The sequence below is a fragment of the Mustela nivalis genome (assembly GCF_964662115.1).
Source record: "Mustela nivalis genome assembly, chromosome: 15".
Taxonomy (NCBI): Eukaryota; Metazoa; Chordata; class Mammalia; order Carnivora; family Mustelidae; genus Mustela; species Mustela nivalis.
Window position 1 is genome coordinate 8,596,458 of NC_139034.1, and position 27,513 is coordinate 8,623,970.

At 45.1% G+C, this 27,513-nt stretch overlaps 3 protein-coding genes across 6 annotated transcripts in view; all 3 read right to left on the bottom strand.

Annotated features, from left to right (window-relative positions):
* MTMR6 (myotubularin related protein 6) overlaps nt 1–27,513 on the bottom strand; it is an 821,484-nt gene that overhangs the window by 746,667 nt on the left and 47,304 nt on the right. Inside the window, exon 4 of one of the 4 annotated variants that reach the window (XR_014303096.1) lies at nt 27,094–27,377. The exons of the other annotated variants lie outside the window; for them this stretch is intronic. The gene's annotated coding sequence lies outside the window, so the exon portion shown is untranslated. Of the gene's footprint in view, nt 1–27,093; nt 27,378–27,513 lie in introns of those variants that run through there. 4 annotated transcript variants of the gene reach the window in all.
* Nucleotides 1–27,513, bottom strand: part of LOC309848517 (ral guanine nucleotide dissociation stimulator-like) — a 729,203-nt gene that overhangs the window by 644,810 nt on the left and 56,880 nt on the right. The window lies entirely within an intron of this gene.
* LOC309849029 (uncharacterized protein) lies at nt 13,087–14,894 on the bottom strand. Its single transcript, XM_082701212.1, is given in 2 exon segments — nt 13,087–14,325; nt 14,328–14,894. Coding segments are annotated over 2 exon segments (1,170 nt in total). The 5' UTR covers nt 14,856–14,894; the 3' UTR covers nt 13,087–13,683.

The following is a 27,513-nucleotide window of genomic DNA, read 5'->3' on the forward strand; positions in this document are numbered from 1 at the left end:
TTCTAATTTTTCTTTCTTTCCAGGCCACCGATCACCTTCTAAAACACTCCACATTACCTCCTGTTGGTGGAAGGCTGACCGCCAGGTTTCCTAGACTAGCCACTGCAGGGGCAGGAACCTCAGTCCGTTGTGCTCACCGACGCCCCCTAGCGACGGTGTCGGAGCCTAGCACAGAGAGGTGCTCCGCGTCTGCGTGATGAATGAGATGGGGTCAAAGGGTTCCTCCCCTGAGCTCCGGGAAGCCAGAGGCATAGACAGTGTGGACAAAGGACAGTCCACAGGTAGGTTCTACAATCTGTGAGCCCCAGCTGACTTCGGGAGAGTTCCATGCGGTCAGCGCTGTTTAAACTGGTGCGCGAGGAAGGGATGAAAGTGAAGAGGGTGGGAGAGAAGACATTTCCAGAAGCAGCCATGGACACGAGAGCCGTGACCGTGAAGTCGGGCCGTTGGATGCAGTAAAGCAGCTGTGCTGGAAGGGATGGCCCCAAACCCGGGGAGGGGCACATGCTGCAAGCCAGACAACGTGGCAGGTGATGGTCTCTTGGGTGCAGCGACCAGCGGAGCAGCTGAGAGAGGGTGGAGGACCAGACGTGCTCAGACAGGGCCATGTCACATGCAGTTGGTCCCAGGATGGGATGACATCATCATCGAGTGCCCGGTGGGGGCTGGGTAGCTGGGGCTGCCATTCTATAAGGACCAGGGGATGAGGGACTCTTCTGAGGTGGCTGCTACTTCCTTGTGTGGCAGCACCTGGCACCTGGCCCCAGGTGTAAATAAGCATAGAGGTGACATCTAAACCCCTGAGTTTGTGGGGTAGGGGCTGTTAGACGCCCTTGGCCCCCTGAGGAGTGGAGGCTGAGGAGAACTGGCCTCCCATTTTGGGGTGGGAGACCTTGAAACTCCCTCTAAGGAAAACAGATACAATAGTCCACATTGGACCCACTGTGATTGGGGAGCTGTGGCTCTCTGTGCTTCTGGCACTGTCCTGGAAGCCCGTGGCCTACACACAGGCAGGGAGACAGATGTCTGCCACCCCACACTCCAACAAAGTGGAATCATTAAAGAAAAGAATCCCAAATCTACTTTCAAGCAGTTGTTAAATTCAAAGTGACAGCTTTGAATTCGAGGTGTTGTGCTCCATCCCAGGAAATGGAACATTCGGGTCATGGCCGAAGGGTCGGGGGCTAGGAGGCATAAGTGGAAGGACATGAGAAGTGTTGGTGGGCCCTGCCCTTGGGGGCTGAAGTAACAGGAGCTCGGCAAGGACAGGGAGGAGATGAAAGTTGTGAGCCATCCACCAGACCTTCAGTGAATGAGGGTGTCTGTGGAGGACATCAGATGAGCACGATGGAGAGAAGCCCCGCACGGGAGGTGCAGAGCAAGAAGGACATCAGCTCAGCACCCTGAGCTGACAGACATCCTTCCTCAGAGGGTGCTGGGGAGACCTTGGTCGGGGTATTGGAGAGGATGTAGAGAAACAGTGTGCAGACACTGAAAAGGGGAGGATATATTGAGAAAACACTAACCTCCACTGGGCTAGGAGCTTTACATACAACATCTCAGAGCAATTCTGTGGGGAGAGTATTGTTATCCCCAATGCGCAGTTGAGTAAATTGAGATACAAAGGAGTTAAGTGAAGAGGTAAGGATAATGCATGTGAAAACGCTTTTAAATTCATAAATGCTAACTCGTGTATAAATGCTCACTATTCTTTTTTTCCCTGACCAGCTTTCATGACACAACCTCCAGTGTAGCATAAAATTGAGTTGATTGCCCAGGAAACAATAAGAAGAAGAAATAGAAAGTTCCTCATTGTTTTATTAAAATCTATTCCAGCTCCATTTTTTTGCGTGTTTAAGGATAAGTTGATGATTCAGTGATTTGACCTAAATAAATATTTAATGGGCTTTTCCGGGGTTCTGGCCAAACACTGCCACACAGTGGAGAGGCCTGTCCCCCCTATTCCTCCTGTCCAGACTTGGAGTGGCCAATGCTAGTCACAGCTCATCAGACATCTGCTGACAAACAACAGGGAAACCTCTTCAAAAAAAAAAAAAAAAAGGGTCATGCAATGCAGACCACTTAGTCTCTAGAGGACGACAAGATTTTTCATAGGACTAGGAGAGCCCTGCTCTGACCTTGGAATTTTTACTCTTTTTTTAACGTACAGTATGATTTAGATGCAGCTGTAGTGAAGGGGGGAATAATTTGAGTAGAAAGGGACCGTGTTCATCCAGTTTAGACTACATACAAACCGAAATAAGCCAGGAGAATGCATTCACTAAGTAAATAACACCATACACACTACCAAGAAACTTTACATAGAAAAGGCGTGGGAGGGTTCCAAATCAATGGTTTCTCAAGAGGGGAAGCCCCTTGAGGTGTTGGCTGAGCAGACATGCCAACCCCAACCCTCAGCCCAGCTCCCTTCATTTTAGGCAAGAGTGAGAGAAGGCTCCCTGGGCCAGTTGTTCCAAAGCAGCTGTGACATCCCTCCCCAGCTGTAAAATCCCCAAAGGCTCGCGTTGCAGAGCATTAGACTGGCTTCTGGGATCCCAAAGTTGGTCCCTCCCATGGTCAGGAATGCTTTACCTGGCTTAACACTGGATTCAGGCTTAGACACAGGCAGGTGGATTTTTCTGGGGGGAATATCTAAAATTCCCCCTTTACTCCATGATTTGGGAACTATGTTAATAAAAGGTCTTTAGTGACTACCAAAAACTTACACCCATGTAGAAATATCCTAAAGATTTCATGGTTTAAATGAGGAGGTTGTTTTTTTTGTTGTTTTTTTTGTTTGTTTGTTTTTTAAGATTTTGTTTACTTATTTGACAGAGAGTGTGTGAGCATGCAAGAGTGGGGTGGGGCAGGCAGAGGGAAAGAGAGAAGCAGGCTCCCCACTGAGCGGAGAGCCTGACCCTGGGATTCCAACCCAGGACCTTGGGATCATGACCTGAGCCAAAGGCAAATGCTTAACTGACTGAGCCACCCAGGTACCCCAAAATGAAGAGTTTTAAATCTCCTTTTGGAAAGCTGGCTTTTTAGTACCCTCTGAGAGTGGGATGTGCTTTGGGAGAAGACCCAGTGACAAATTTAGTTCTTACTAGCTCACAGATTGTATCAGTAAGTGAATTGGCCACCTTCATTCAATGTCTTATCAAGTGCCTGTGACATTCCGGGCATAATATACAGTGATGAACAAAGTCAGTGTCCTTGTGGCTTTACATTCCAGTGAAGAGAGACAAATGAACAAATAAATGCATGAATGTAATCAGATGGCAAAATCAGAATGGCTTCAACCACACTGGGCTTTATTTTTCCATCATTATGAAAAGTCCATGGTGAGCTGGTGCTGGTGTTGGTTTACTGGTTTAAGGATGTCAGGGCCAAGTCCTCCACAGTTCTCTCCACCTTTCCCTCTGATCACTGAAGGTTGCTTCAGCTCCAGGAACCAAATTCTCTTTCTAGGAAGAAAGAAGGAAGCAGTGCTCAGGAAACACCTCTAGCTGAGACCACCTTTCTTAGGATAATCTTTTGCAGAAGTCCTCCCACCCATTCTCCTTACATCTCATTGGCCAGTCTTTGTCACATGACATCTTTCTCTGCACGGAAGACTGGGAAATGTAGTTCTTCAGCTAGGCATCTTCCACAGCCGATATAGTCAGAGGACATTGGATAGTATATAAACAACAAACAGCCCCTGCCTCTCAGATACACAAGATTATCAACTATGGGACATATTTGCTGAGGAAACTTTGTTCATTCTCCCTTTAGGCCTTTGGCCTCGAGGCAGTGATTAAAGTGTTTTACGACTGTCCTTCTAGGAAAAATGCTTCAAACGTTTTATACCTGAAAGCTTTTTCTTGGATGAATCTATCAGCTCTTTAAGTCAAAAGGAAAACCATTGCTCAAAAAAAATGTTGAACTCAGTGGCTACAATTACCTTTCCTCATCTCACTTAACCAATTTTGAAAATGGGAAAGGAAATATTTCCCTTTATGGCTAAATACATGCTGCCAGAAGAAACTTAATTACAGAATGATAAAATTAGACTGTTAGAATTAGATAGTCAGATGGATTATAATTAGTCTGAGGCAATGGCTACAGAACATCAAGCAGAAAGCCTGAGAATAGCACTTGGCCTGGCATAATGGAACCTCTAAAATCATGAGATTGAATTTCAGTCTGTGGCTCAATCACCATTTCTCCTTTTCAGTGCCCTGTGTAATCAAAACCGCTATCACAGTGTAATAAAATGCCATTTTATCCTGCAAAGAATTGCAGGGTGAACAAGGACTTAGCCGTAGTCACCTGCTCTATCTCTACAAAGGAACATTATAGACTGAAAATTCCTCCACATGTTGTTTATGGTGAGTGAAGGTAGAGAATTTTACCAGAGAATGGAATACATTTTTCCTCAAGCAAAGGGTGACAGTTGGCATCCACTGCAACTAAATACATACCCCTACAGATGTCACAGAGCTCACATGTCTGTCTCTTACCTGCTGTCTTTCACAGCCTCTCTTTGGGATAAATTGCTTTGTTTCAGTCTCATGATCATATTGAAAATATGAGACATGAGCACATACTCAGTGTCCCAAAGAATTTTTATAAACCTGAGACATTGTTGTGGGTGCCCCAGGCCAGGCATTTCTAAGGAGCAATCGAGAATCTACTTGGCAGGGGCACTTGGGTGGCTCAGTCGGCTAAGGGTTTGACTCTTGATTTCAGCTCAGGTTGTGACCTCAGGGTCGTGAGATGGAGCCTTATGTCAGGCTCCAAGCTCAGTATGGAGTCTGCTTGAGACTTTCTCCCTCTCCGTCTGCCCTTCCTCCTGCTCACACATTCTCTCTCTCTATATATATCTCTCTCTCTGAAATGAATAAATAAAATCTTTTTAAAAAATCTACTTAAGGGACAAGTTGTACATTTGTTTGTGTTGGGGAGGAAGGCAGGAATTTTTGTTGTTTGTTATGGCATCTTTGAGAGCTAGAAATTTGGGGTGGAATTGTGACAAATGTCCACGAATAATTTGTAAGGGTCATCTAGCCCCAGGAATAATGGGAGTTTAAAGCTGGAGGAGCCTCAAACAACTAGTCCAACCCCTTCATTCGTAAGACAACAAATACCCATCTATTCCACCAATGGCTGACATCACCACCAGGAAGGAACCAAGCTTAGGAAAAGATAGAAGTGCCCCTCCTGGTTCTAGGGAGAGTTTGATGCATGTATGGAACTCGTGGTTCCCCAAAACTGTTGAGGGGCAAAGAGTCAACGGGACATGTCCCAGCTGGTAAAACAAACACCAATAACAACCACAATGACATTCTGCTAGCCTATTTTCAAAACTCGATTAAGTCTGACTCAGGATGATTTGGGAAATATTTACTAATGAGGCTGTGTTTGAATAAAGCCTCAAGGAATTAGGATTCCCTCAGTATTTAAAGGGAAGGCAGTGTTTTAGGCTAAAATCTTGATGCATGGAATACCACGGAGCATTTGGAGAACTGCTTGTGCATCTGGTGGGGTTGAAGCAGTGTGGGTGGAGGGAGAAGCACAGAAGGCTCAAGAAGATGCTTGGGACCAGACCCATGCTTGTGGACTGTCCTGCAAATTTACATTGGTGGTATTCAGAGAAGACATTTGGAAGGGTTTCATTCTTTAATTGCCTTCATTTTGTTTTTGTTTTGTTTTCTCTATTTATTTATTTGACAGAGAGAGCAAGAGGGCATAAGTAGGGGGAGCAGCACAGGAAGAGGGAGAATAAAAGGGAGCCTGACGTGGGCCTCGATCCAAAGACCCTGGGATCGTGACCTGAACCAAAGGCAGATGTCTAACTGACTGAGCCACCCAGGTGCCCCTCCATTTTGGTTTTTTATTACTACTTTATGAATTCACTTATGAATTCATTTATGAATTCAAACAAATTTTTGTTGAGGGCACAGGTAGATGTAGCAGTGAACAGTGTACATTTCTGGAGAGCTTGCTGTAAGCCAAGCATCCTGCTGAGGGCTCCCTATACACTGTCTACCTACTTCTCACTAAGCTCTGTGAGGCAGGTACCATTAGAATCACATCTTACAGATGAGGAAACTTAGCCCAATATCTTGTCCAAGTCACATACCCAAGAAGTGGCAGAACCAGAATACAAAGCCAGGAAATAGGACTCTGCATCCTTCCTCCCCACCACCTGGAGCCAGATGCATCCTTATTCTTTCTGACTCCTCTTTCCCTGTCCCTCACATCTTACTTCTTCTAGGAATTTTAAAAAATATTTTATTTATTTATTCGTCAGACCGATTGAGCACAAGCAGGGGGAGCAATAGGCAGAGGGTAAGGGAGAAGCAGATTCCCTGCTGAGCAAGGAGCCTGATGCAGAGCTTGATCTCAAGACCCTGGAATCATGACCTCAGCCAAAGGCAGACGCTTAACCGACTGAGCCACCCAGGTGTCCCTCTTCTAGGAATTGTTTTTTAAACCACCAACAAAATGCTGTCAAATCATCATAGAAAGATGTCACTTGTCTCTTAATCTCACAAAACAAACTGAGGGTTGCTGGGGGGAGGGGGGTTGGGAGAAGGGGGTGGGATTATGGACATTGGGGAGGGTATGTGCTTTGGTGAGTGCTGTGAAGTGTGTAAACCTGGTGATTCACAGACCTGTACCCCTGGGGATAAAAATATATGTTTATAAAAAATAAAAAAATTAAAAAAAAAGAAAGATGTCACCTGTAAAAAGGAAAGGGAACTCAAATGTTATATAGACACCCTGAATCTTCAGAGGAAAATGTCCCAACATGGAAGAAATAGTAAGTCCCTGCAAAGTCACAGGGTGATATTGTGGTGACGGATGTTCCCTGCATTCTTTATCATGGGTCACCGCACTTAACCCTCTCTCCCTCCCTACCCAGTGCAGATGGGAATCTTCAAGCCTGAAGAGATGTTACGGGATTTTTTCCAAGTAAACACAAGTGAAAGACTGAGTCAGGGCCGACATCCAGGAGCCACAGTGGCCCTGCCCAGGATCTCACCAGAATCCTTTGTGTTTCTTACACAGCAGCTCAGAATTATCTGGGCTCGATCAGGACCAAGGACGGAGCCTCTGGCAGCAAAAACCCTAGATTTAATCCCCTGTGGCTGGTGTTTGGTTCTGGAACCCAGAAAAAAACAATCCCAGCTACTCACTTTGCCAAACAGACCACTTCGCACATGAAGACCTTAAGGAAAATGAAATTCTTTATTTCATTCTTGAGTTCTGAGAAATGGGGACATATGAATTTTTCGTGTTTCTCAGAAATTAAAAAAAAAAAATCATTAATTTGTTCCATGATTTGCTTGTTCCATAACAGCATGAAAATGCTCTGTTTTATCATTGTTTTTATCAGTGGCTCCCATAGATTCGAGCTTTACCCATCAGCTGCTGGTGTCCTGTAACTAACCGAGATTTTAATCTTTCAGAGTCCAAAAATCCCTCTCTGCTTTTTTTTCTGGTAGGGTGTGTCTACGGGCCTCTCTTCGCATTAATAATTCTCCAGTGCACAAAGATGCTGCCCTGGATCCTGCTGGTGAAACACGCCATCGTCAAGGCAAGGACACTGAATCTATTTTGGGACCACATATTAGGAGGAATTGAATGAGCAAATGAATTATGGAGGCTGCTCACAGAGTTGAGGGCAGCCTGCTAAAAATGGAAGACAGAAAATATATCTCTGTGAGTTTAGATCCCTCGGATATGGTTCTTTGTATATCATCTCACTTTACTCCTGTCTTGAATGGCGAACGCGAAGGATCTCATCTGCGTGCACAGTGGCCAAATGCTCACGGACGCAGCTGCGAGACCCTGAGGACAAACGAGCGCGGCAGCTCTGCTCCGTGAATTTTCCTCAAGCAGTAAAGATAAACGACAAAAGGGCAGCGTGAACTGTTTATTTCAAGGGCTTTGGCTGCTCCGTGGGTGGGTTGTCATAATTAGAGGAGAGACCTCAGCTCCGACCTTTCTCCGCAAGCCACGACCCAGCACCAGCAGAGGCCTGGGTCATAAAGCACAAGATGTTTAAAGGGGAATAAGTTGGCAATTAAAAGGAGGGCCATCCAAGACACTGTAATAAATTTTCCATCCGGAGGGGATGGAGAGCAACTTGCTTAAAGGACAAAGCAGAGTGGCTGAAAGATTGGACTCAGTTCAAAGCCAGATGACATCCTCTTGCTGAAAAAGCACAGAACGATTCAAAACAGGGGGAAAAAAATGTGCATTGCCCTAAAGCTTCTCATAACCTGCAGCCAGTGGCTCGCTGATGCTAGTCCTTGCATTTGCCCAGCCACATTGAGAATGGTCAGCTTGGACCATCAATTAACCATCAACTACCAGAAGGAAAACTAGTTCCCTCATCAGGGGATCGTGCAAAACACCTCTCTCTACTTTTATTTTCAACGGACCTGCTAGGAGAGTCAGTGGAAGTCTCAGATGAGCTTCTGGAGGTCCCTGATCTCTGTCCCATCCTTTCTTCCATACAGTCCCTCTGCTGCTTAACTCTGGGCCCAGTTTTTAGGGCTGGAGTGGATCTCCTTAGTTCTGGAAGGAGCCTATGCTCGGTCTTTTTCCATTCTTCAGCCGAGAGCTTTTCTAAGACAAGTGAACCTTTCTCACACTTACATCTCACGCTGGGGTGTGTATGCCCTGGAAACATGACACTTTGTGACAGACAACCAATCCGACGAGATGAACACCGCACAAAGAACATCACGTGATTTAAGATTGGACTGGGGAGGATGGCAGGTTTTTTAATGGAAGTTTACTATGTAGATGAATGCCAAGTTCGTATCCATTTTATTTTTATTTTATTTTTTAAAAATATTTTGTTTATTTATTTATTTGACAGACAGAGATCACAAGTAGGCAGAGAGGCAGGCAGAGAGAGGGCGGGGGGAAGCAGGCTCCCTGCTGGGCAGAGAGCCCGATGCGGGGCTCCATCCCAGGACCCTGAGATCATGACCTGAGCCGAAGGCAGAGGCTTAACCCACTGAGCCACCCAGGCGTCCCATTTGTATCCATTTTAAACATTAAAATGAAAGATGGTAAAGTATATACTATACAGTCTTAACCTCAGACCCTTGGGAGATATATTCCAACAACGTAATGGTCAATGAGTTCTCCCAGCAACTCACTGAGTACCCAGCACTGCAAAGACCAGCATGCTGGGGCCAAGTGCATGGTGAGAGCCTACAGGGGCCACAGACACAGAGACACCCGCTTGTTGGCAGAACAGCCATCAACACCGGGAGAGGTGGATCAGGAGCTAGAAGGGGTCTGGTGCTCACCCATCAGGACTTGGTGATGAGATGCTCCCAAAAGAAGAGACTAAGGAATAGGGCTCCATCAACCTGACTACAGACAGGGCCCACCAGCGGCACTTGCCAAACCTCCAGATTCCCAGGCTCATCGCAGCATGCCGGACCAGTCTCTCCATGAGTACACCCAGAAACCTGTTTTTGAAAAACTGCCCCAGTGATTCTGATGTGTCATGGCTCCAGTCCCCAGGCACTGAACAGAGAAGATACTAGGAGAGGAAAACTGCCTTAGTCCTCTTTTGTAAGCTGGGGTCTCTTTGAGCAGAAAAACTGTAGTAGTCAGCAACCTATGAGCTGTAGGGGCTATTTTCTGGGCCAAGGGGATCTTCATCAACAAGCCCTGGCATGGAAATAACATGCCAGAGCTCTTGATCTGTACCTGAACATCCCACCTTTTCATTTTCAGAAATCTCTGTGCAGGCTGAGTTCAGAACATAGCACATCTGTGCACACAAAGCAGCTGTCACCACGGCAGTGGCCAGGATGGGGAGGGGGGCTGCACCCCCCCAGGGCATGGTCACTGCTAGCTCATCCGGGGATACTCTCGAGGAAACCCAGGGGACAGAGGGGATGGATTGGGGTGTGGGGAGGATCTTTAGAGCCTATAGCTTCTTTGGCCAAAGAAGGCTGGAGCCCTTCTCCCAACCTCCCCTCCAGCCCAGACCCCTCTCAACACTCCACATCACACCCCATCGTCCTCCATGGCCCATCTCCAGCAAACCATTTCCAATCTCAACTTCATTTCCTTGGCAAGTCGTAATGGATTTTATCTGCAATTACCCTTAAACAAGAACAAGCTGCTCTCCCTAGGGTGAGCAACTCAAAGGAATTTTTTTTTTTTAAGAAAACAAAAAAGGGAAAGACCTCCTCTAATAGATCTGAAATACAATCATTCTTTTGTGGGGACCACGGGAAGAACTCCACCCTCCTCCATAGGGTCAGACTCTGCTTTGTTATTAGCAGGTTCTGCTGTGCCCATCACTCCAGTGATAGCTCCCTCACTTGGCAATTACTTGATGAATTGCTTTTTCTGGGATACAAGCCAACTGTGTCCCTGTTGAAGAATCTCAGCCTAGGAAAAGCACCAACAAAAAGTAAACAGTTGTCGATGGACATGGATGACATGCTACAGGGGCAGTCTCCCATCAGTAAGAATTTGCTTAACATTTATGACAGATAGAACATTCTCTGCAGGTGCAGATGGAAATATCACTCCTTTCCTAAAAGAAAATACATCATGGTTTCATGGGCCAATTCTAGGTAAGCTTCCCAGAACATGCCTCATTAAGCACTAGTCTTATGAAGTACTCCACTAAAAAAATCACTTTTGGGGCACCTGGGTGACTCAGCTGGATATCTGCCTTCAGCTTGGGTCATGATCCCAGATATCTAGGATCAAGTCCCGAGTTGGGCCCCTTGCTCATCGGGGAGCCTGCTTCTCCCTCTGTTTGCGGTCCCCCTGCTTGTATGCTCTCCCTCTCTACCAAATACATAAGTGAAATCTTAAAAACAAAAAACAAAAACAAATCACTTCTGTGTTCAATTAAATTAGGCAAACACTGCATACTTGGCACCTTCTCTGGGACACTTATGCTGCATTCTAACCTCTGAATTATCGAGAAGTGTGTTGCTTAATTCCCAGATATTAGTTTTCCTAGATATCGCATTGTTACTGATTTTCAATTTAATCAGGCTGCACTCAGGGAATATACTTTGTATTATTTCAATTCTCTTAAATCTATTGGAACTTGTTTTATGGTGAATATATGCTGAGCATTTGGAAAGAATGTTTATTTTACAGTTGTTGGATATATATAGTAGACTAAAAATGTTAGTAAGATCAAGGTTAGTAGTATTCTTCAGGTATTTTATGTCATTACTGATTTTTTTTGGTCCAGTTGTTTTATCAATTGCTGAGGATGATTTTGGAATTGTCTACTTCCCTCTGTCAGTTTGTCCATGTTTGCTTCACGACTCATGAGGCTGTGTTAATAGTTGCATACTCATTTATAATTGTTATGTCTTTCTAAAGAACCCTCCCTTTTATGCCTATGGAATGACCATCCTTATCTCTGGTAACACTCTTTGTTTTGAAGTCTGTTTTACTTGACACTGAAGTAGCCCCTCTTCCCTTCTAATGCCTACTCTTTGCATGGTACAACTTTTATTTTCAACCTATTTATGACTTTCTATTTAAAATATGTGTCAGGTGCCTCCGTGGCTCAGTTGGTTAAGGGACTGCCTTTGACTCAGCTCATGATCTTGGAGTCTCAGGATTGAGTCCCTCATTGGGCTCCCCACTCAGTGGAGAGTCTGCTTTTCCCTCTGACCCTCAACCCCCGGAGCTCTCTCTCATCCTCTCTCTTTCAAATAAATAAATAAAATCTTTTAAAATTAAAAAAAAATAAAATATGTGCCATGCAGGTAGGATATAGTACAAACTTGTTTTTTAATCTATTCTATTAATCTATATTTTTTAATTGGAGAGTTTAGACCATTAATATTTACTGTGATTATTAATGTGATTGGGTTTAGGCCTACAATTTTATAATTTGTATTTTCTTTGTCTATTCTTGTTTTGATTCCTCTCTTCATCTTTTCCTGCCTTTGGAGCATTATTTAAGAAAAGTTTTAATCTTCCATATTAATTTGTTTGATTTTGGGGGGTTATATTTTATTCCTAAGTGGTTGCCTACATATTGAAATATATACATCTACCTTTCAAAGTCTACTTAGAGTCAATATTGAAACTTAGATTAGAAACTTGGTAAGCTCTCTTCTCCCCACACTGATCTTTGTCTTACCATGTCATAGGTATTACATTTGCAAACATTGTAAACTACAAAGATAATCCCAAATTTTGCTTTCAAAAGACACATATTTTAAAGAACGCAAGAAGAGAAAATGGCCTTTTATAGTTGTTCAGATATTTGCCATTTTTGAGGCTCTTCCTTCATTCCCAAAGACCCAGGTTTCTCTCTGGTTTCATTTCCAGAAGAGCTGGAATAACTTCCTGTAGCATTTCTGTTACAGCCAGTCTGCTGCTGATGGATTTTTGCAGTTTTTCTTTACCTGAAAATGTCTTTTTTTTTTTTTTTTGCTTTGATTGTTGAAGGATATTTCTGCTGCATTCAGAATTCTGAGCTGACAATCCTTTTCCTTCAAGCACTTTGAAGATGCTATTTCTTTGGTCTCTTTGGTCTCCATGGTGTTTGAAGAGAAACCCGCTAGTATTCAAATTATTGTTCCCTGTACATAATGTGTTATTTTTCTCTAGCTGCTTTCAAGATTTTTTTTCCATTGGTACTTAGCCATCTGATTATGATGTGTGCAGGTATTTCTTAAAGACTTTGTCTTGTTCAGAGATCACTGAGCTTCTTAAAGCTCTAAATTTATGTCTCTCACCAAATTAGGGAAATTGAGGCCATAATCTCTTCAAGCAATTTTCTGTTCTCATCAGTCTCTTCTCTTTCTTGGACTTGGTGAAATGCATGTTGACATGTTTGGTTTTATTTCAAATAAACTGTCATTTATTTTCACTCTTTTCTGTCTTCACGTTGGATATCATGGGCTTCCCTCCATTATCTCTATTCTGCTATTGGATCCCCCACTGAATTTTTTATTTCATATATTGTATTTTTAAATTTTCCACTTCCTTCTTTTTTACAGTTTCTATTTGTCTAATCCAAACTCCTATATTTTCACTTATTTCAAGTATATATATATATATATATATATATTTTTTTTTTTTGCATTGCACTTTTTAATTGCACAGGTAGTTTTAAATAAATGGAGAAAGCACCTTCCAAAAATTACACTAGCAGGGAAAGATTCCATCAAGCATTTACATAGTAAATTTCCATAGTTTTACACAAGATTCTTGATCTTTACGTGAACTGTACATGAGGGAAAGGAGCCCCCTCAGGTAGGTTCTCTGCTTGCAGAAGCAAACTAAAGGACTTAAAATTGGAGGCAAGCCTGGGATGCCAAGAAGGAGTAAAAGAAATGTTAAAGGGCCACTCATAAATTTCATGTCTAAGATGCTTGTCTGATGACCCTTACATAAGAATTTTAGGGCAGACTATTGCCCTTAAGGGTACAACCTCAAAAACTGTAATTCTGGATTGTAGTAATATATCTGAGTACCTTGGACTGCTGGATGACAAAGACAATACTTGGGGTGACCTCTACAGTTTAACAGACAAATACTTTAAGGGAATTCCCTAGCACTGTACACCCTCTACTTTGGCTTTTTAAAATGAAGCACAGGCTTCTTTGCTATCTTCCAGGCAGTTATAATGGTCAAAAGAAAAGGGTAACAGCCCTGGATCATTGCTTAGACACTAATCAGCTGAGGAAAGAGTTCATTAGCAAAAGTGTCCTCCCAAGAATGGTCTACACCAAGCAGAGAGGACATGTCGCTCAAGGGAGAAGGGGAGCCCTCATATCCACAGTCACTGTAAGCATCCAGTAGACAGGAAGATGGCTTCAGGCAGTGGCTGGATGAAAGTAGATCTGAGGTGCCCAGCTCTGGAATGAAGTCATCTTCTACAAGTTCTTCCTTCACTGAGACAGTGAATTCAGGGTGATCTTTCTCTGAGGGGCTGAAAGGTGCTTCCTCAATTTTCACTACCACATTAGCTTGGCTCTCTGTCTCAGAGGGTATCTCTAAGACTAGGGGCTTGGTGTATACGTGATCAAAACGAATCAGTTCATTAATGGCTTCCAGCTTGGCTGATGACGTCCCCAGTGACGGAGAAGGGGAGGCTGGTAAGGAACTGGGTCCTTCGGGATGGGCTTCTGGATGCTGCTCCAGGCTGGGAGACTCTGGGGAAGGACATCTGAAGAGCATGACTGGATCCAAGTTGAACAGAATGCCCCACAGGATATCAGACTCAGAGTCTGAAGAGTCAACGCTGTCAGAATCCATGGGGAGATGTTCGGGAGGGGTGACAACTGGGCCTGCACCTGCTGCAGAGGTGCACGTAGTCTGAGTGCTGCGGACTCAGCAGACCCGGCCACTGGCCTCGCTCCATTCCCCTTGGTCTGGGTCTCCACCTCCTCTTCAGTAACCAGGGCATCCATCCCCAAGCGCTGTCTTAACTCCTGGTTCTCAACTACAAGGCCGTGAGTTTTCTCTCGCAAAAGTTGATTTTCTAACAAAAGTTTTTGGTTCTCTTCCTCCAAATCTACCACTTGCTGTTCCAGCTCACTCATTCGAGCTTTCTTTCGGTCTCTGGCAGTCTGGGCTGCTACTCTGTTTTTCAGTTTCCTCCGCAGCGCCTTCTCCTCGGGGCTCAGGTGCGTGAGGCGCTGTCGCTTGCGTGCCTGGGGCGGCCCCCCGCTTGCCGCCTCGGGGCTGGCCCCTCGCGGGCCCGGCACCAGGAGTGGCAGAGCCCGGCCGGCCGGGGCTCCGGCGGCGGCGGCGGTGGCAGCGGGCTTGCCGGACAGAAGCAGCACTTTGGGGGCCCCAGCGGCCGGGCTCTGCGCGGGTGCCACCACCACCATGGCCCGAGAGTGTCTACGCCAGTGCGCGCCGCCGCCGTCCGCCCTATTTCAAGTATATTTTTAAAATATTTTATTTATTTACTTGTTTGAGAGAGAGAGCACAAGTCAGGAGAGGAACCGAGGGAAAGGGACAAGCAGACTCCATGATGATCATGGAGCCCAACACAGGGCTCATTCCTATGATCATCATGACCTGAGGAAAATCAAGAGTCACATACTCAACCAATTGAGGCACATAGGTGCCCCCATTTCAAGCATATTTTTATTTAGCTCATGGAGCATAGTATTAATGCTGCTTTAGAGTCTTTGCCTGATAATCCTAACGTCTTTGGGTCATCTTTGGGCTGGCATCTCTTCTTTGTCTTTTCTCTTGAGAGTTGGCCACATTTTCCTGGGTCTTTGTACACTGGGTAATTTTGATTATATTTTTGGATTATAATTTTGGACATTGTGAATACTCCTGTATACTCAGTCCTATGATAACACTAACGAAGGGCTGAAATTTGTTTTAGCAGACAACCAACTGAGTTTGATTCAGACCCCAAATTCTTTCTTACTTTCTATGGGTATCAGTTCAAGTCCAGCTTAGTTCTCAAAGACTTCACTGTATTGGTTTGGGTCTGTCTTGTGCATGTGTATGGCTTGGATGTAATGTTGGGACTTGAGAGGGTTAAATACAGAATTAGGAGAGTTGCTCCTTCTGGCTTCCTCCACTCACCAGACCTCAGGATATGTCTCTGGTTCCTCTGACCAGAAAGAAATAATTTCTATTGACATCAAAGGACCACACTGCAACATGGCTAGAGATCACCCTCAAAACAAAGCTAGAGGGAGAGAGAGACAGAAGCTCACCTTGGTGGTCCCTCCTTGAAGTTTTGACTCCTCTCCACAATCTACTTGCTTTTATTTACTTTTCAGAGTCAGAATCCTCAGTTGTTATTATTTTTATTTTTTCATTCAAAAATTTCAGGTGTATTCTGTTGGAAAGGGGGATCCCGTGCAGTCTTTTGACTCTTGCTTGGCTGCATAAGAACATGTCCGTTCTCTGACATAACAAGCTCTCGCAGCCTATGCAGGGCTTGCCCTTGTGAGAGAGTATCTTTTCCTATTTCAGACTCAGTGAGTGCTCTTTTGTTCTGCCTAAGCACTTATATCAATGGCCCTCAGGCACATCCCCAGCTTTCTGTATTTCAGACCCCACAGAAGAGGGGTCTGGGGCCTTCCACTGTGGTACAAGGTGGGATTCATGCAAACACATCACCTGTATCAACTGTGCCTTGGATCCACTGTGGGGGTGGGGGGCAGTGTGAGGTGTGGGGAAAAGCAATGCATGCCAGGGCCTGGGTCCTGTGCACTCTCTCCTCTTGCTGTAAGTAAACACTGCACCACTTGAACCTGGTGTAGGCGTTGTCTGTTAGTGACTTCAGATCATGCACTGGTTCCTTCCCTGGATGCACTTATCTGCCTTTTAACCTTGGCCACACTCACATTATATTCTATCCTGAGGCACAGCCTGACCATCCAGTGAATGGTCAAATATAAGCAGATGGCAGGATGGGCTATAATGGGTTTGTGTTGCTTTAGAGGTACTGGAACTCCATACAGCACTGTAGAATATTCAAAGCTCTGAGAAGTCTTGTGATGGTTACCTTGGCATAATACCATCTTTTCCAGTTTAAATTGGACTTTGTCACAATGTTTTATCCATGGTGAATAAGCAATACAATGAACTCTGACAAGATGCCCTACATATAGTAAATATTCAGTACAGACGTACTGAATTGAATTTTATGGTTGGGGTACCAGGTGAATTGAATTTTTTGAATTCATTGTTTTGGGAACCCACATCTTAATGAATAAAAAGATGAATATTTTAAAGAGCCAATAAAAAGAAAACCATTCTTTTTTCCTTTCACAATCCTGCCCTGGTCCATAATATGGGGATGTCCCCGATTCTCCTGGTCTCAGTGAGGAAGAATTAGGGAATAACTTCTTGTTTGGTTGGTTGCTTCCTTTGCATTCCCCTTTCTTTCTTCTCCATGAGAAAATAGTCAGGATCTGACATTCTTTTATTTCTGTTTCCAAATGATTGGAATATGTTGAATGTAACTATTCATTCTATGCCCTTTGACTTGGCTCTGAGTCTTATTTAGGCTCCATGGGTTAGGGGGCAGGCCAAGCCCACTCCCTCAACATGCAAATCTCAAGATCTAGACTGCAAGGGAGAGGACAGATAGGAAGGGAACGCGCCTTAGCAGCAGGTGCAAACGGCATTCTGCAAATAACCATAACAGCAATTAAATGAATATTGGATGTTAATATCCTTTGGGATCTGTGTCTAGTTCTCAACTAGCTTGAAATCTGGAGGCAAGGAGGAGGAATGGTTGGGCTCACACAGAACCCCCAATGTCCCTCATCCTTAGTGTGGAATCTTAGAGGTTGTTAAAAGGAAGGTGTGCTGCAATCGCCATGAAGATTATAGGGATTGTTGCCATTTACTTACCCCTCCCACACACCAGATGCTGCATCTACGTCCCAGGACAATAAAGAAAGCACCGTCACTTCCCCTTTGCATGGAGGAACTAGGAGCCCTGGATGGTTACCTGACCAACATAGGCTCAGAGCCGGGACTTGAACTCAGGTCCCAGAACTCAGAAGTTTCAGACTCTGCCTACGAGCTCCTCTCATATCAGCTCTATTGGTAACTTCATTTGCTCAAATCAACATATCATGAAATAGAAATAATAGGTACCAATGTCAGAAAAGCAGGAAAAACATTTGTAGACAATTTATTTGTATGATAGAAAAATCCAAGACAATTAAATGAAAAAATGGTGAGAATTGCTATTGAAATCCTTCTTTGTCTTTTGTTGTGAAGGACCCAATGCAAGAAGTGACAGATGTTACACAGGCTTTCTCAGTTTGCCCTGGTCCTCGTAGGAGTAAAAATAAGGTCATTTCAATCCTTACAAGTTTATAGCCTCAGAGAATCGTTCAAATCCCATGTCTTTAAGAGATGCATGCAGTCACATGTAGAGATATGCACAATTAAATATGTTAATTTACTCTCCCTTTCTTTACGGTGAAGGGAGAACATAACAGTTCATCCCTGATATCGACACTCAGGGTCTGGCTTTGTTGTTCCCAGTATAATGCTCAGGGAGTCGTGAAACCATAAGAGTTGAGAAGATTAAATAAATTGCTCGGATGATGTTGAATTTAACAAATTTCTGTAAGGGAAGAAAAGGAGCATTCCTAGGACGCTTGAGTTCATGTTTTGGAAACTGGCAGCCTGTGTCTTGGCTCATGATGATTCTAGCAGAATAAAAGGGGGGCAATGCTTCTTTTTATTGGTAAGTGTTGTGTTTTCATTTTGGTTTTTATTACCTCCTTATGTCTGGGCTCCAGAAAGCAAGCCCAGGACATCTGGGCTGGAAGAATATCTGATAATAGGAAAGAGGTAGGAGGGATTCTTGCTGAGAAGAGAACAGCAGTGAGAAGCAAAAGGATTTTGCAAACTGCTTTTGTAAAGTTTTTATTTAAATTCTAGTGAGTTAACATACAATGTGTACAATACAGTGACTCAGCCCTTCCATGCATCCCCCAGTGCTCATCATGGCAAGTGCCTCCTTCATCCTCATCACCTATTTTCTCCGTCTCTCCCCCACCTGCCCTCTGGGAAGCATCAGTTTGTTCTCTATGGTTAAGAGTGTGTCTCTTGGTTTGCCTCTCTCTTGTTTGTCCCCCTGCGATCTGGCAAACTCCTGTGGCGCTCCCAGGGCTTGCCCCATCCAAGTGCAACAGCTTTGCTTTTCGGTGGCGAGTCTTCTGTGTGAATTTTTATTCCAAACCAGATGCTGAAGAACTGGGACACGGCTCTGGTTTCATAAATGTTCAAATATCCCCTGGATATAGTCACTCCGTTCTCGGTGCAACTGGGGATCAGGGGACTCGAGCTGCACAAACGCTTGTAGGAGGCTCAGGGCTGATGGCCGGATGCTCTGGGTTTAAGTCTGCCTTGAAGTGAACCTTTCCTTTGGTCTCTGGCTGAACACTTCCTATTATGGAAGGAGACCAGTGAGCTTTTCTGATTCATGGATTTTCCACTTCAGAGGAGAGCTGTAACCATCATCTTAACAAATCACTTAACTCCCTTTGCTCTTTATTTTGCCCCTGAAAGCATAAAATTCTAGCCTAGCATTTGATCTGAAACCCAGGGGAGCAGTGATCTGGGTGTTTGCTCTATTCAATCAAAAATAACTCAAGGTTCCTTAGTAAACGGGGTTGAAGAGCAGCCTAACTTTCTGTAATGTTTCTCAGGTAGTCATTTGCTCATTCATGCCAGAAACCTTTATTGATGACTGGCTGTGTGACAGGCGCTCTGCCCAACTCTGGGAACACAGAGGTGACAGCATTCTTTGTTGGGCCCAAGGTCCAGTGGGAGAGAAAGGGTCAAATGAGATCATGAAGCTGCAATGCACCAAGCTCTAGGAGAAGGGAGTGGAAGGTGCTGGGGGCACAAGGCCAAGGGGCCGCTCATCTCCCAGGAGAGTTGAGCAGGTCTTCAAGCAGGGCCTTGAGCAAGAAGGTTCCAGGCATAGAACAGGACATCAACAGTTGTTGCTGTTTTAGAAGACTCTCCATGTATTAGGCCTTTGTGGATGTGGTCTCTAATCCCCTCACTAGCCTGACACCTCCAACAAGCAATGGTGATAGGAAGCTCCTTTGTGAATTCTACCCCATGTCTCTGTCACCTCACCCCTCGCTGGGCCTGTGCCCTCCTCTGTCCTACTCATTTCCATTCCATTCTATGCTGTTATAATTTACTGAAATTATCCGTTTATGCATCTATCTTTCCCCCTAAACTACACTGTAACCCCTGAGTGTTTTGGACCCCCAATGTCTGGTATTGTGTTAACATACATAAAACATCTAATAAATTTTTGCAGAGCTACTCATTGAAATGATAATAGCATATGAATAATAGTATGAAATGCTATGCTAACCTATTATTATTAAAGTACTATACTAGCCTATTTATATATGTCATATATTATTTAATTAATGTAGTAATAATATATTAGTATAATATATTCATATACTGCTATTATGACTATTATTATTTAAAGATTCAACTTCTCAGAATACTTACAAATCTTCAGGTATTCACCATGTTTCTTGGCTCTCTGAGTTGAAGCTGATTCCCTTCTATTTCCTTTCTTTTGATGGCCTAGATTCAGCCAGGGGGATGGCAAGAAATGCCACTGGTTTTCTAAGGCAATCATCGCCAACAAAGGGACTTTTGGGGAGGGTTTGTGGTACCATCCCACTAACAAAACGTGCTTTGTCTTCCTGGAGGTTCCTGGGAGTAATCCCTTCTCTGTTGAGGAAGACCCTGGGACCCCCCAGGTTCCCTGGGTTTGAAGAAGACCCAATATCAGGCGGCCAGTTGCTCCCCTTCACCTCAAGGGTGTACCCCTGCTGGTCCCACCCCATTTCCCTTTGCCAGCATGGGAAACAGCCAACATCTGCCATTTGAGTAACGTGTGCTTTTGCAGCTAAGCATTCTCTATTTCTACAAATAAATGCTTTTACAATAAAACTGAAATGCCAGAAAAAGAGAGACAACCTACTTTAAGGTCACTGCTGCCTCCCAGCAAGGGTGTTTAAAAATAACCCCCAATCTGCCATGTGCTCCCAACTCTCATTGCGCCAGCTCAATGGCAGGCCTAGTGCCAGCCAGGATGGCAGTGTGGAAGTTTCCAGGCTGTGTGTGTGTGTGTGTGTGTGTGTGTGTGTGTGTGTGTGTGACTGAAAAGGTAAGGGACACTATTCTCAACAAGAAGGCTTATGGTCCCACCTTGTTGATCTCTGCCGGAGGGCAAATTGATGACCCTCTAATATACTGGTTCTAGCATCTGTTTCTAGCTATAGGGAGACAGCTTCAGGCCCACTTGGGAGTGCTCTGTAAGAAGGAGAGCTCTAAGGGGCTGAGTTTTGGCCAATATAGGTATGATGTCAAGATGTGACCTCGAGTAGTGGGTAGACACTGGGTAGATTCTTCTGTGAGCACGGGGGCTATGACTTCTGGGGTCTCCTTCAGCAAGGCTGATAGAGGCGAACCTAGATTTTGCAACTGATTCTCAGATGGATTTTTCCGATAATCTTCAGCTGTGCTCACAGCTGGAGGTTCTAGGGCAGAGTTTTTGTCCTTCATTTACGCTAATGGATTGTGTCTGCCACTTCAAATATGACCTTTCCCAAGGATTGTTGCATTTAACCAGAGAGCACATTCTTAAGGAGAGGAATAGAAGTCAGATGTGGGCTTTCTGAGAGCCAACAGGCAAGGGGGGCTGGATTTCTGAGGGCCTCAGGATCCGGCACTCTGGGAGCATCACTTCAGACAGATGCCTCACACGCTTGTGTCCAAAACGCACCCTGTGCAACACTTCACTGCTCTTCTAGGCAGAGCTGCTGGACAACAGGAGGGACAAATGGGATCCCTAATTCCTGACAGTTTCCTGAAAGACACCAGGGAATTAGGGCTGGAATCTCACCAAGCAGGGACAGCTAATACTTCCCTTCTATTTCTTTCTGAGGGGCCAGTCTAAGGGCTAATCGTAGGACCAGTGTCTTTCCAATCCAGATTTAAGCTAGAACCTTTCCCCTTGCCTTTTGCTGATGAGAGTATAAATAGAATGCATGGCCCATTGCACCAGGATCACACCAAGCTATTTATATCTATATGCAAAAGAAGAGGAAGAAGCTGGGGATGTCTAGAATCACGGAAGCAAATAAATGCCTGGAAGGTCAAGATCTGACCCTTTTTTTTTTTTTAATCCAATTGTTGAGCATCTACTATGTGCCCAGTACCACGCTAAGTGATTTGTGTACATTATCTCCCTCACTCCTGCCCCCGAGAGGTGGGTAACACTATCCCGATTGAGAAATCCAGAGATGAGAAAACTAAGATGCGGTAAGTTTAGGACCTTGCCACAAATCTAGGCTTTCTAACTTCAAAGTCTGTTCTCTTAACCTTAACAAAGGCCAAGGTTATGGACAGAAATGCAAAGCATGTCACAGTTGTCCTCGGTGGACACCCCCACAGTCCTCTTATATGTAACATCCTTTCTCCCCCCAGTAGAGATCCCTATTCTTCATTCCCTTCAACACACACGTGTACACATGCACACACCCTCATTTATCTCAATGCCCAACTAAACTAAACAGCCGGCTGCCTAAGAGTTGCAGGAATGAAGTCATCTTAGGTTAACTCATCTGCCTGCCCCATAGGACCCCCAGCTACCTGAAGAAGAAGATTGAGGGAACCCTGCGGCCCTTGGAAAAGCTCAGCCCAGATGAGCACAATGTTGTAGCTGACTTGCAAATGCTGAATAATAATAAATATTTCTATTTTTTTTAAGCCACCACATTTTGGGGTGATATGTTAGGCAGCAGTAGCTAACTGGGACAGCTAAAAACACAGCAAGTATACCTTACCCCTCAGACACTGTACAATGCTTGTTTCCTCTACTACCAGCCCTACTAAAAAAAAAAAAAAAAGTATTATCTCAGTCGCATAAATCAGATCAGGCATAAACTGGACTTGTAACTTCTCTTGTCACCGTGTATTGCTTAGATTTTGTGATAAGGGTTGTATTTCATATAGTTCACATCTATTTAACCTGCATTTTACTTATTAAAAATAAGAGACTAAAATAAGGAATCAATCTAATGTGGCTGGCAGTACAAATGCTCCATAACGATTGATTTCACTGTCACGGGAATATTTTAAAATGTCAGGGCCAAATTTTAAAAAGTGATTTTTTTTCTTTTAATGTTTCAGTTGCTGTCTAGGAAAGACTTCGCCTGCAGTGGTTTGGAGAAGGCAACATTCCGCATCTCGGCTGACTTTGGCAAGTCGGGGCTCCGGAGCTCTGAGTCTTGAAAATGTCATTCTCCCATGAGGAACCACACAGATTGGGCTGTAAAAATGTAATGTTTTTGTTCCTGATTTTAGCTATCAACCGCAGTTCTTCTGATGGCTCCATGATGTTATGTGCTGAACTGCATTGGTCAAAATGTAATCATCTTAAAAAAAAAAAAGGATTTTATTTTTTTTTTAACGAAATATGCAGGGTTGTTTAAGGAGCAGCTTCAATCAGCGGTTCTAAGGTTTGAATATTTGTGTCCCGCCCCTGCAAGCCCTGCCCCCACCCCCAACCCCCTCCTCCAGCAAATTCCTATGTTGAAACCCTAATACCCAATGGGATGGTATTTGGAGATGGGGCATTTGAGAGTTAATTATATCATGAAGCTGGGGTCCTCATGAACGTGATTCATGCCCTAATAAAAAAGGTTCCAGAGGAGCACCTGCGTGGCTCTGTTGGCTGAGTGTCTGACTCTTGATTTCTGCCCAGGTCATGATCTCAGTGTCCTGGGATCCATCTGGCTCCGTGCTCTGTGAAGAGTCTGATTGAGATTCCTTCTCTTTCTCTGCCTCTGCTCGTCCCCCTCCCCTCCCCCTCGTGCTCATTTGCAGGCTCTGTCTCTCTCTAAAATAAATAAATGAATCTGTTAAAAACAATAGTATAAAAGAGGCTCCAGAGAGATCTCTTGCTCCTTCTACCATTAAGAGCAAGAAGGTGCCAGCTATAAGCCAGGAAGAGGGTTCTCTTCAGAACACGACCATGCGGGCACCTTAATCATGGACCTCCCAGCCTCTAGTACTGCGAGAAATAAATTTCTGTGGTTTATAAGCCACCCAGTCGATAGTGTTTTGTTATAGCAACCAGAACAGACTAAGACAGGTGGTTTAGTCAGGATCCAGGCTGTTCAATAGTTTCTAAGGGAGAAGTCATGGTTGAAAGAAAAATGTGCTCTTGGTCCGAAGTGAGCATTTCCCACCCACTCAAACATATTTCCTTAGAATTATTTAATTAATGAAACACTGCTGGGGGTGTTTGGGTAGTTCAGTTAGTTAAATGCCCGAGTATTGATTTTGGCTGGGGTCATGGTCTCAGGGTCGTGGTGATCGGCCCGGCTCTGCACTCATCAGGGATTCTGCTTAGGATTCTTTCTCCCTCTCCCTCTGCCCCTCTCCCCTGCCACCACTCGCATGCTCTCTCTCTCTCTCTTGCTCTCTCTCAAAAAGTAAAATAAAATAAAAATAAAACACTGCAGGTAGAGACAAAGTTCCCAAAGCATTCATCCCAACTGTTCTCTACCTCCCTCCCCAGAGGAAACAGAATTCCTGTCACAGCGTAATGATGTTACTAAGGATTTTTGTCAAAATCTCTGCTATAATCCTGATGTACTATGGCTAGACTTATAATAGCATCAAAAAATTTTTAATTAAATTAGTATAACATTCTAAGTGAACCAAAGTTTTTTCCTACTTATGCATCATACTGCTTTATGAATTATATGTACTGTATATAATAGATGCTATATTCTCAATTATATTATAGTACATTATATCAAATATTTACCCTATGCTGGACACTGTGCAAAAGACTTTTCGCATATTCACTTAATTCTCACAATGACCTCTTCGGGATAAATACTTTTACCTCTGGCCTGCAAATGATAAAATGTAGCTTCAAGAAGCTGCTCGTGGATATAGAACCAAATGATTTATAAGCACGTGGGTCCATCTGACTTTTCAAGCCCATATTCAATATCGATCAGCTCTTTAAAATTTTTCTAGGTTTTTTTTTTCTCCCAACAATTTATTTATTTGTTTCAGAGAGAGACAGAGAGAGTGTGTGCAAGCAGGGAGGAGAGAGGGAGAGAGAGAATTTCAAGCATATTCCCCACTGAGCGGGGAGCCCCAAGCAGGGCTTGGTCTCATCTCCCTGAGATCGTGACCTGAGCGGAAACCAAGAGTCCGACACTCAACCAACTGAGCCACCCAGGTGCCCCCACATTTTTCTAGGTTTTTAAATAAAGATCAGCATTAGTCTAATTGCTGCCTAGTTTTGAAACATGTTCTTTCCGTTTTTTTTTTTAATTGGAATAATCATCCCTGATTTCTAAAATTCCTGGCTACTAGCACTCTTCCCCTTCCCCATGTAATTCTGGAACAATTCTGAGAGGCTGGGCTGCAATGAGAATCCTGCTTGATGGCATGTGCTGGGAGACCCGAGGCTGGACGTGTGGCAGGAACAGGTGCCCACGCACCCCCAGCACCGGGGAAGACCCCATCCTGTGTCTGCTGTCCTGGCCAGCTATGAAGAGTACCCCCATCTCACACTCAGTGTGCCCCGGCATGGGCACTAAGCTATACGTGGCTCTAACCACAAGGATGGGACATGGCCAGTCAGCCCTCCATGCCCATCTGTGCTCAAAGAGGTCTGAGCAACTCCAGGTCGCAGAGTATCTTTGTGGGCGGGGCACCGGAGCTTCTAACACCCGCGTCAGAATCTCAGGGGGGGGGGGTTACGCGTGTGTTCATGAAGGGTGCCTGGGCGGAAGCGCACATCTAGGCCTGTGAGGGGTGCAGGGGTGAATGGGGAGCCCCGCCCCTCAAGGAGCTCAAGCAGCACACGGTGAAGTAACAATTTCAACAGCATGAACGTAACCCAAAATCCAATAAAAAAGTGCCCCGCGGGAGGTGTAGCAGACAAGCTAGTTCTCATCCAGGAGTGGTGAAGTCAGAAAATAGGTACAGGTGTCTAGGAGCTCTGGGTAGACTGCCTGGAGGCGGCGGCCCTGCAAGCAGCACCCCCCTTGTGTGGTCCGGACTTACACTGCCTGCAGAGGGCAGCGCTGGCCCCCTGCAGGGATCTAGACCAGGGCCCCTAACTGGGGGCTATCCGTGTTCCTGCTTACTCCATACCGCAAGCCCCTCCTTGCAGCAGAACAGGGGGCTGGCTCCGGGGAGGGCCTTGGGGAGTCATAGGGGAAGTTTGTGGGATCCTGAGGGAAGACTGAATAGGGCGGTCTTTATCTCACATACCCTTGAACAACCTCATGAAACTCCCGCAAAGGCTTGTCTAGCCCCTGGAGGCCTTTCTGGCCAGCCAGGGCAAGTGGCGGTGGTGGGGGGGACCGGGGAGGCCTTGGGTTCTCTCCCAGCAGATTTTCCCCTGCCCCCAAATGTGTCTTATGTACTGACATGCCCGGTTGTTCTGCTGGCTTGACAGACAACTCGGCTTCCCCTTAACCAGACCCCTCCTCTTCAGAAGGCAGTTTCCCTGGACAGATTTTTTTTTTTTTGAGGGTTCACACCTGACCACAAAGCGCCTCTTCCACACAAATTCCACGTATTCTCCCCCAAAAGAAATTTTGGTGACTATGATGTTCTCTACCTTATTCTGGTGGGTCCGCTGAGGCTGGGGGAGATTAAATACTTTCCCCAACATTTTACAGATCTACATCAAACTTGAATTTGAGCTCAGGCCTGGCGTGTGTATCCTTGGCCTCACTAGTCCATGGCCCACGGAGTCATGAGGAAACAGAGGTCCCACACGGGCCCAGCGACACTGGTCTCTGTCATCACCCACGGTAATGGCAGATTTGCTCTATGTCCTCCTGTGAGAGGGATACTGAGGTGATGTGCCAACCCCGTATCAATAAAGCATTTGTTGATCTTTACTGAAGTCTGAAAACCCTCCAAACGTGCCTGAGGGTTCCCTGGGGGCAAATCAGGGTGCCTGTAGATGGATGGAAGTGACATCACCACTGCCCAGGCTGGGGGTGCCCGCCTTCTTCTGCCCACATTCCCCAGGGCACAGTCAGGCTGGAGCGTTCTAGCTGTGAGAGACCTTCAGGCATAAAGCAAGGACCTGGAAAGGCTCCTGTCCTCTAACCCAAGCTCTGACTCAGCTGTGGAGACCAACAGCCCGGGCCACCAGCTGCCGTGGGGGGCAGTGCTGTTGGCGGAGTGCTTCCTGGTTTTTATTATACATCTTTCTTCCAAGGCCTGGGAGTTCTCCTGCGGTGGCTCTGCTCTGTCTCTCAAGAACCCTGTTGTCCTGCTGGACGTCCAGGTTTCACGTACCTACGAGGCAGTCCCAGACCCCAAGAGGCCCTCCAGCCCTGCCATAGTAGCATCTTCTGATTAGCAATGGTCATAATATTGGTATTGGCCCAACTACCACACTACCACGACTTAGGTTAATGACAGCCTTGCTCATTTCCCAGGCTACAGGCCAAGGCCAAGTTCTGTATCCTGCTGCTGGCCTTTTGTCTTTGCCACCCTGTTTCTTACCTACAAAGCTTTGTTGTTGTTGGGTTTTTAATTTTTTTTTAAAGATTTATTTATTTATTGAGAGAGAGAGAGAGACAGCGTGAACAGGCGGGAAGGGCAAAGGGAAGGGAACCCAAGCAGATCTCCCGCTGCATGCGGAGCCCACGTGGGCCTCAGTCTCAGCATCCGGAGATCGTCACCCGAGCCAGAATCGAGAGTCTGGGGCTTAACGGAATGAGCCACCGAATGAGTCACTAGATGAGCTTTGGCTTTAAACCTCTAACTCTTGCTCTTCCGTAACTTCAGGACTTTCTGCAGGAATTCCATCGCTGTAATAAACATAGGAGGAAGTAAGATCGAATGAAAGATGGAAGAAAAGGATTGCCTTCCCTTACCATTGTTTGTGGGCAGTCTGTTTCTCCAAGGACAAGAGCATTCATCACGATCATCATTATTATTTTTAAT